Source organism: Nelumbo lutea, chromosome 5, assembly GCF_056320005.1.
Source record: "Nelumbo lutea isolate HS-2025 chromosome 5, American lotus-T2T, whole genome shotgun sequence".
In the NCBI taxonomy this organism is placed as follows: Eukaryota; Viridiplantae; Streptophyta; class Magnoliopsida; order Proteales; family Nelumbonaceae; genus Nelumbo; species Nelumbo lutea.
Window position 1 is genome coordinate 14147889 of NC_142688.1, and position 9746 is coordinate 14157634.

The 9746-nt window shown below is 37.8% G+C and overlaps 1 protein-coding gene across 1 annotated transcript; it reads left to right on the top strand.

The window, feature by feature from the left end:
* The first annotated feature begins 2595 nt into the window (after positions 1 to 2595).
* LOC148850487 (ras-related protein RABH1e) lies at positions 2596 to 8367 on the top strand. Its single transcript, XM_088946421.1, has 7 exons — positions 2596 to 2837; positions 2924 to 3106; positions 3693 to 3763; positions 5436 to 5524; positions 6758 to 6869; positions 7244 to 7334; positions 7818 to 8367. Exons 2-7 carry the CDS (start codon positions 2990 to 2992, stop codon positions 7959 to 7961), a joined length of 624 nt encoding a protein of 207 aa, XP_088802547.1. The 5' UTR covers positions 2596 to 2837; positions 2924 to 2989; the 3' UTR covers positions 7962 to 8367.
* Positions 8368 to 9746: the final 1379 nt, after the last annotated feature.

Here is a 9746-nt window from a genome sequence, read left to right on the forward strand (position 1 = left end):
GAGCGACTCATAGTCCACTCTTCTTGACCTTGCCCATGCCATAGAGGCGACTGGGTTTTTCAGTAGTAATGTTGCCCATGACGTAGAGGCGACTAGGTCTTTTAGCAGTAATGTGGCCCGTAGGCTTTGGGAGCGACTTGTAGTCCATTCTCCTTGACTTTGCCCATGCTGAACAGGCGACTGGGTCTTAAGTAGTAACATGGCCCGTAGGCTTTGGGAGCGACTTGTAGTCCACTCTCCTTGACTTTGCCCATGCCGAAGAGGCAACTGGGTCTTATGTGGTGCCGAGGTCTCTACTTGTGAGGTGTCGAGTTGCCTGTGAGGTGTCAAGCTGATCAGGTGTCGAGCTGACCAGGTGCCGAGCTACCTGCAAGGTGTCGGGCTGACCGAGTGCCGAGCTACCTGTGAGGTGTCGAGTTGACCGGGTGCCGAGCTGCCTGTGAGGTGTCGGGCTGATCGGGTGCTGAGCTACCTGTGAGATACTGAGCTGACCAGGTGGGTGCCTTAGAGCTATGATTGTGTTGCATCAGCCTCGTAATGCCGGTCACCCACTCCTACAAGAAGCTACTAGGAACTCGATCCTCGGGGGCAGCACTACTAACTTTACGTTACCAGCTCACGCGGGAGCCTTGGAAGGCTCAACTGGCAAGGGCGCCCATGTAGTTTGTTGGCCGCCAACTCCCGCGGAAGCCACGAAGAGCTCATCTTTGTAGGGGGGACCTCACAAAGAGGATTGACCATGTTTTATCTGAATTGAAAGTAAAGTTGGTAGAGTTGCTTAGTCTGTGAGAACTTAGCTTTTTGTAGGATGAGAACTTAGCCTTTGTAGGATGAGAACCTAGCCTTTGTAGGATGAGAACTTAGCTTTTTGTCGTGTGTTCCCACAGACATCGCCAATTGATGTAACTGTTTCCGGTCACGTACCAATTTTTTTGTGATGTGTCAATTTTTTGGCTAAGTACTTTGTCATTTGACCTGCTCCCAGGTGACCTGTGACTCAGAGGATGGTGGAGCTCTCTGGTGGTGAGCTACTTGGTAGGGAGCTCCCTGATGGTGGAGCTCTCTGGTGGTGAGCTACTTGGTGGCGAGCTTCCTGGTGGAATGCAACCCGACTGCCCTCTGCATGAGATAATCTAGTCCTCTTTGTAGACGGCAGGAGCCGAGGAACCTACGAGAATTGAATCAGAGGACCCAAGGGTGTTTACCTGGCGAGGCCACTCCGATGCTTAAGTTAGCACTCTGATAGAAGAGAGCTTGAAGATGATATTAGAGAAATGAGAAAGCTAGAGAGCAGGGGTTACCTCCCTTTTTCATCCCCCTTCCCCTCTGGGGGGTCGGAGCTCTTATATAGCGATGTCCTGACAGGTCTAGCGTAACTGCCTCTAATTCTCTACCGCAGCCGTTACTTGCCAGGGCTGAGCTGGTGGGCACAGGTAACCGTTGCAGAGTACGACCCTGCTAAACAAAGGACACCTCTTAGGGTTGGCAGGCATGATGCTGCATGGTGAGAGACGTGGGCGCAGGTCTCTAGGTTTGGTAGGTATGGTTGTCAAGTAGGAAATCTTCTTGCGATATGCCGAACTGCTCTGCAACGAGCTACCTTGCATCGAGCTACTTTTCACCAAGTTGCCGGTAATGTGTCGAGGTGCTTCTACCCGAGCTGTTCGTAAGATGCTTGGCTGCATGTGGCGAGCTACCTGTAAGTGGCGAGCTGCCTGTAAGTGGCGAGCTGCCTGCAAGTGGCGAGCTGCCTGTAAGTGACGAGCTGCCTGTAGCTAGCTCGAGTTGTTTAGTTGTCAAGAGGCTGCACTTAGTTGGCATGAGGTGTCAGGTGTCATAATTTCACTGGAGGGCCAAATCCGCCCTCATCAATTAGTATTTGTTTGTTGATGTTTTTATTGGTTCTTTTAGTACAAAATCAAAAAAATAAGTGTTTGAAATGAGTATAGTTTATATGAGTTATGACTTATGATAGATCTTTTATAGGCTCCAAACATTAGAGAGGAGATGAAAAATAAAATATTTAAAAAACATAAAATATGTTATTAAGGTTTTAATGTTTTCATTTAGGATTAAGTGAAGTGATTATTTTAAAAGAAAGACATGATAATATATAGTGGGGGCTATATATATACTGTAGAGTCCGATTGGGTTGGGTTGCCCAAAGGGTCAACCCTAACCCAACCTGAAATAAAGCCGAGTTCATGGATTTCAACCCTAATTCTAACCCTAACCCGAACATCAACCCGACCCGAATTTAATAGTAAATGTATAAAGCATATTACGTGTGCTAATACTGCTGCCCAGCTTACAATGCCTGTAATAGTTTACCATGGGTTAAAGATGTCAGGCTTGTCAGCAATCTATATCTATGTACACACTCTTCATATGTTTAATGAAGTTCAATCTTTTCTGCCAAAAAACAATATAAGGTTCTAGCAATATAACGCTAAAATCGTGAGATTGGGACCGTTGGATCTCATTTTATTCCTAGGATTAGTTTTGGTGAATCATAGCTGGGCACCCAGAAAATGGTACGATACCGTTTATTTGTTTTTAATTTTTTATAAGCGGGTTTGATGATTTGATCGAGTTGAGATCTCAATCTCACCATGTGCAGTGGGAGGAGATCCGGACTCGATTTGAGTGACGATCTCAGGTGGGAATTGGGATCTCCATCTCACCATACCGTTGATGTTCAGCTGAGCTGTTGAGACTTGAGAGCCTGAGCCTGACAAAGGTGTATGCCAATGCCATTTCTGCAAACAAGAGGGGCATATAATAAATCGGTCAAACATATTTGAAGCTTGGACTAGCCGTAGTCGTCGTGGTTGGCGGTTAGTTATTTTCTTTCCCTCCCTCCCTCTATACTCTTCCTGTAAAACCAATCGTCTTTGATTTTTTTCTCTTTTAGCTGATTCAGATTCAGATTCAGATCTATTCGCCTCAGAGAGGTAGAGAGTGAGAGAAAGATCGAAAAGGAGAAACCATGGCGATTGTCTCTCCTCTCGCCAAATACAAGCTCGTTTTCTTAGGAGATCAGTCCGTTGGGAAAACTAGTATAATCACACGTTTCATGTACGATAAATTTGACACTACATACCAGGTATTACGAATTTTCTCCGTTATAGATTTTCGCTAGTTTTGATTATCTGTCGTATTTCCAATTAGTTTCAGTGTCTTGCTGTACCGATTTGTTTTGTTTTTTCTTTCATTAAATTTGCATTGGTTGTTAGTGATAATTTTGGTTGCTGTTTGTTCAAGACTAAGGTCTTGCTAATTTGGAAGAATTGGAATTCATAGCATACTTTCAATCTTGGATATTCTTTTTTTTAATACTTCAATATGTGTTTTCGCTAGCTATGTTTTAATTTTGCTGATCCTTTATTTTGTGTACTTGCAGCCTTTGCATGTAGATAGATCAAAATCTTACATATGGATAGATAGAAAATTGTTGCTTCTGGTTTATATGTTATGATGAGAAACCGTTGATAATAATGGGCTCTCTTTCAAGGAAAAAAAAAACGAACTCTAAGTCTCTAAGGCATTCGTCTTCTGGGATCATTTGAATTGTAGATTAAATATAAGTGGAGTTTATATTTAATGAAAGACTTAAAATCATGCCATTTTATTCCTTAAAGATGTATATTTAAACTAGTTTTCAAGTGTTTTCTTTTCTGTGTTACTTACAGGCTACAATTGGTATCGACTTTCTGTCAAAGACGATGTACCTTGAAGATAGAACAGTTCGTTTGCAGCTTTGGTAGGACATTTTCCTCTTCTGCTTAGCATTTATCGCTAAGTTGATTTATTTTAGTGCTCGCCTGTGTGGTATGTGAATAATTGCTCAAGAGCTTTTTCCTCGGTTATATCAATTATCATGTCTTAGGTGCATGAGCGATAAACAGCTATCTTTTCTTTGCAAAAAAAAAAAAAATGAAAGCACGATGTGAGATGCATGTGAAACATAGAAGGAAAAATACAAGATATCTAGCTAATAGAGGAGTGTTCCTTGGCCCTTATGGAAGATCTTTTTTTCTTTTTTTCTTTTTTTTAGTCTTTTTTACTTCTTACTTTCCTCCAATGGTTCTTGTTCAGCAATTTGCTTCTCATTTTGGTAAAGATGGCTATTAGTTGTAGGATGAAAGAAAATATGAAATGTAGATCACTGAATTCCTGTGTTATTCTGTATATAATGGTTTATGGATGCCTCTGCCTCCATCCAAGTTTTGGAGATTTACATTGTATTTTCTGCTTTTTTAAATTTCATGAATGAATATATAATATCATAACCTGCAGAATCAGTTTATACCCTAATGTTATTCGAGCTAGAAGAGCATATATCTGTTTTCCAAATGAAAACAGTTTATTAGTTGCCAGGAACCACCATTGCCAAAATTAAATTTATGGTTATAATTCTGAAATGAAAATCTTTTTCCCTGACCATCATGCTGGGGAAGAAATGGTGTAGTCTAATTAGTTTTATTTAGATTTTTATGAAATTGGAGGGTTTCAAGATGGTAGAAAACCCCAGATATTCTCAATATTTTGGCAGAATATATTCTAAACGTTTACAGTGGAGAGTGGAGACAATTCAACAACAAAGAGTTGGGGAAAAAGCTCCAATCATGGGGCTAATCTCAAATATTGTTGACAAAATAGTGGAATACAAAATAAAATACACAGGGACATGGATAAAATGATATAATTACCATTAGACAATTAGGAGACAAAGTAAACAATAATATAGCTGCTGCAATAAGAAACAGACATTATGCAATTGTTAGTTTCGTATCCTACATGACTTCACTGGTAACTTAACTGTTTTTTAATTTAAACATCAAAGAGTAGAATTTTTTTTTGTTTGATTTTTGGTTTTCAGCCATGAGTATATTTCGGAAAAGGAAAACCAGGTAATCAGGAGACAATAAGTGGAAATTCAGAGATAGGTGTCTTGATGTCTAACAGACACAAGGCATCAAACAAGGTGATTTAAAGATGCTTAATAAACTAAGCCTAATCAGGAAGTATTTCTTATACATGAAAGATGTAGTACATTTAATTAAGAAGCATTGAAGGAATATTTATCTGCTTATCTTTAATCTTATGGTGCATTTTTCCATTTCCTAATATCTAATGAACTTAATCTAGTTTGGCATGAATAGTCAAATGTGTGATGTTTCTTAATTATGCACATTCATATGGATTTATTATCAACGGGTACTCTCAAGGTTGATATTTAATTTAGTACCATCTGACCTGAATCAAATTTTCTTCTCATCATTTATTATGCACATTCATATGGATTTTTGTTTGCACATAGTAGGAGATTTTTCTGTTTATAGTCCAATTATTAATATCCATATGATGTTTATCCTTCAAAATAAAATTAACATCAGTATAATCCTTTAAAGCTTGACATCATGAATTTTCAGGGATACCGCAGGACAGGAGAGGTTTAGGAGTCTCATACCAAGCTACATCAGGGATTCTTCTGTTGCAGTAGTTGTCTATGATGTAGCTAGTAAGTAGTAGCATTTGCACCATAATTTTATTCTGATATTTGATTTGGACTTGATGTTGATCACTGGCTGAGTAATATCTTATCTATCAGCCTCATAAGTGAATTTCTCTCTCACAGTGCTTTTTCTAATGCTTGGTGATCCTTTATTTAATTTATAGACCCCTGAGCATCTTTGAAAAGTTTACATAAAGTCCATCTCAGGCTTCAGATTAGCCTGATATCAGATAGGAAGGGATTTTAGCATAACATCTATAGCTCATTTGTCATACCTGTGGATACTGTGCACTCATTTCTACTTGTCAAACAACAAAATTTTCCAAACTTATCTTTCAGTCTACCTGTTGTCACAAGTCCGATGGGTGTTTCCCCCTGTAATCTTTCACAATGTATAAGAATGTTGATGTGGATATGCAGAAGATAATCAGAGAAGTTAATTATTCCATCTAATTTCTTTCCATTTTAAGAAAAAAGGAGAAAAAATGCAGATTGGTTTGTCATTATTTTTCCTTAGATGGAATTGCTTGGGGGCAGGTGAATTCTGACCTTAAAATTAGAGGTGTGTTTTTAGTGCACAAGTTGGCCCGTGGTTAGTTATTAGAGGCTGAAGACAGGATTTGATCCTAGGCTGGAGAGAACCATAAAAGCACACTCATGCATTAACTACATGGCTGGGATATTGAAAAGATCAAAGAATACAAAATTCCACATTGTATACAAACTCCAGCATCTTTTGGCAGATATTACACATGTCAACAGGATACTCATAACCATACTAAAATGCATTTTTATTTATGAATATCTGTTTCCTTTTTCAAACTTCAAAAGTGTTAAAATAGTTATACTGATAATTGACACAGGTCTTGAAATTCTTCCAATATTAAATACAACATTGATGATTTGATGCATCCAGGTTAAAAATATATTTGATCATGGCCAATCAGGTGTTATTTATCAAAATTCATGGGTGGGTTTTGATTGGTCAAAACTCTTCCCATACCATATCTTTTCCGCATCATAGATTTTCCCTATATATATATATATATTATATTCACAATTATTCAAGTCAATTAAAAATTACTGTCTTTTGAATTTGTTTGCAGAACCAAGAACTTGAAACTTATGAAATCAATTCAAACTTTCAATTGTTCAAAATAACCACCTGATATCGATTTATATAATTCACTTGAACCATGCAGATTTCCATCCTCAATTTTTGTTTCTAACTTAATACAGATCGACAATCATTTCTGAATACTTCCAAGTGGATTGAAGAAGTACGGACAGAACGAGGCAGTGATGTCATCATTGTCCTTGTTGGGAACAAAACTGATCTTGTTGACAAAAGGTAGGTACTGAACTTAAGAGTTTAATATATTAACATTTATGAATAATTTCCATTTCTGATTGGCTGCTTTCTTGGGCATATGCAAATCCAGTTTGGTATATCATTCTCTTACTTCCTAAGCATATCTGAACTTAAATGCATTATTTGATCTAGTCCTGTAATGGTGTCAAAGTTTAAATTTCTCTATCTTGCATGGAATCTTCAAAAAATGGATACTGTGTACATGCCAGATACATAAATTTTAGTATAAATTCCATGTTGTGTACACCTTGCCCAACCAATGTCCTTGCAATGTCCATGTAACCAAGGAAAATTTTAATTAATGTTATTAACTTTTGGTACATCATACTGACAATGTCCTAGCAATCAAATAGGCAAGTTTCAATAGAGGAGGGAGATGCCAAGTCCCGTGACTTTGGTGTTATGTTCATAGAAACCAGCGCTAAAGCAGGGTTCAATATTAAGGTGAGCACTTTCTTTTGTCTTTTTGCTGTTACCTATAATTTTTCATTTCTCCTTTACTTCTGAAGATTACTTGCATTAGGATGCAAAATGGGGAAAGAGAATACTGCGTGTTTCATACATGTAGCCAATTTCTGATTCTTTTGCTACATTCTTCTGAGAGGTCTCTTCTAGGCCAAAACTGACTTGCTCATTTATTGCAATCATATGATTCATCATGCACTCTTTTGGACCATCAGACCAATACTTTAGAGTCCAGAGAAACAATTGCAGTCACTTGTAAGAGTCAACTTCTGGGCCACCAAGTTTTCCTTTGTCATTGGGCACACAGCCTTGGGTCCCATCTTTCCATGTGTTCAGCACAGACATGGACGGGCACCTATTAGCAATCTCATGTTTTCATTTACCCTTCTTTTTTTTCTCTCAAGTGTCATATGGATATGTAAAAACAACCTTTTTCTGTCTTAATGTAAATAAATATTGCAGCCACTATTCCGTAAAATTGCGGCTGCCTTGCCAGGGATGGAAACCCTCTCCTCAACAAAACAGGAAGATATGGTTGATGTGAACCTCAAGCCTACTGTGAATTCATCCCAATCAGAGCAGCAGGGAGGTGGCTGTTCATGCTAGAGTTGCATAACATGGAATGACAAATGTAGCTTTCACAGAAGACCATATTGGGAAGCTGGAAGGAAGAGTAAATTTTGAGATTGGCTGATCTTAGAGTTAAATGAGATTCTAGCAGATTGGATGCTCTGGAAAAGTGGTTGGTCAATTTAAGAGAAGGTTGTTGATGTTCTTTACAATAGCTGAAATTATCATTGGTGCCGCAATTGAAGTTAGTTCAGTTATTAACACATGCACATATATCAGTGATACATAAATTTTTGAAGTTGTATGAATAGAGCGGCCTTCTTATTTGTTCTTTCAGTTTTCAATTTAAATTTTTTGGTAGAAAAATAAGTTTTCTTATCATGCAATATACTGAAATGGATTTTTTTTTTCAAAATTTAAAACTGAAGTTATGGCCATAAAACTGCAATATATCAGATGATTCTCAACCATCTAGTCCATCTATTGATTTTAAAGCAAAGAGTTCCAATAGAATTTTCACTGTCCATGTATGAAACAGAAGCACAGTTATGTTTGAAGCCATTTCTTGGATCTGTCATGGTGTGAGCCTTTTATTTGTTGGGTCCTGAGCCTCTGAATACCCGAACAGGTTACAGGACTCCATGCTGCTGTATGGGTCCTGTTTACCCAGATCCAGCAATCTCCATTAATAATAATTAACATTACAGATTTACAGTCTCACACTTTGAGTCAATAAGGGATTAAGGCTGCATTTGGCATTTCGTATTTTAAGGACTACTTATCTCCTTTTTGCAGTTAAAAACTCAGTTTTGATAGGGGCATTTTAACTGCAAAAAGGAGATGAGTCCTTAAAATAAGGAATGCCAAATGCAGCCTAAAGCTCTCACTTTAAGCGATCCACAAAACACCAAGAAGCAATAGCCTAGCCTTGAGACTTCAACCAAGAAAAATTGCACTGGAGTGTGGGTTTTGACTGCCTTAAGCAAACAAAACAAAAATTAGTAAGGCTCAGTTTGGAAAGAGCACAAATACAAATATGTACAGTGAAAATACATACAAAATAATATAAAATCACTCTACATAATTGTATTTATTACTCCTTCCAAACTGAGCCTTAGGTTCATATGACCATTGCAAAGGCTATGTTTGGTTTGAAGGAAAAAGTAGGGAAAGGAAAGGTCAGGAAACCTTTACAAACCTTGTATAGATTTTGATACCTTTCCTTTTCCTTCAAGCCAAACATAGCCTAAAGAATTGAATCTGCGTACAATTGACCTGGCTTGGGCCTACTATATAAGTGATAGAGATCAAGTTAGATATTCAAGCAGTGTTGGGGCTTGATCTGTGGCTATGGCCCAAACCTGTTAATAATTAATCTTCTTGACGTAACACCATGGCAGGACTAAAATGAAGACGTGATCTCCAAATTAAAATATATAATATACAAATCATACACAACAATTAATCAAAACAGAGCAAGATGACATATTAGAAATTGCAGGCTACATGCTCTTCATGAGTTCAAGATAAGTTTGTTGGTGGAAAAACCATAGAAGGCCTCAAACCTCAACACTTGCAATACTTTTCAACTAAGGGAATAACAATAATAAACATCCTTGTTATGTGGGTTAACACATCTCATGGCACTCCAATGTTATGTAAAGCATATAAGCATCATGATTTAAAAATAAAATAAAATAAAATAAAAATCTCTGTGACAGATTCTCAAAATCCCCTAAAACTCCTCACCACACAGGTTAGTATATCCCACAACACTCCAATATCATATAAAGCATATAAAAACTCATTGGTTTTAGATGA

Bases quoted from the DNA above. Each gene is read 5' to 3' on its own strand.
- LOC148850487 (XM_088946421.1), top strand. From the start codon at position 2,990: ATGGCGATTGTCTCTCCTCTCGCCAAATACAAGCTCGTTTTCTTAGGA. The intron at 3,764-5,435 runs GTAGGACATTTT...ATGAATTTTCAG, and splicing joins ACAGTTCGTTTGCAGCTTTG to GGATACCGCAGGACAGGAGA. The intron at 6,870-7,243 runs GTAGGTACTGAA...GCAATCAAATAG, and splicing joins ACTGATCTTGTTGACAAAAG to GCAAGTTTCAATAGAGGAGG.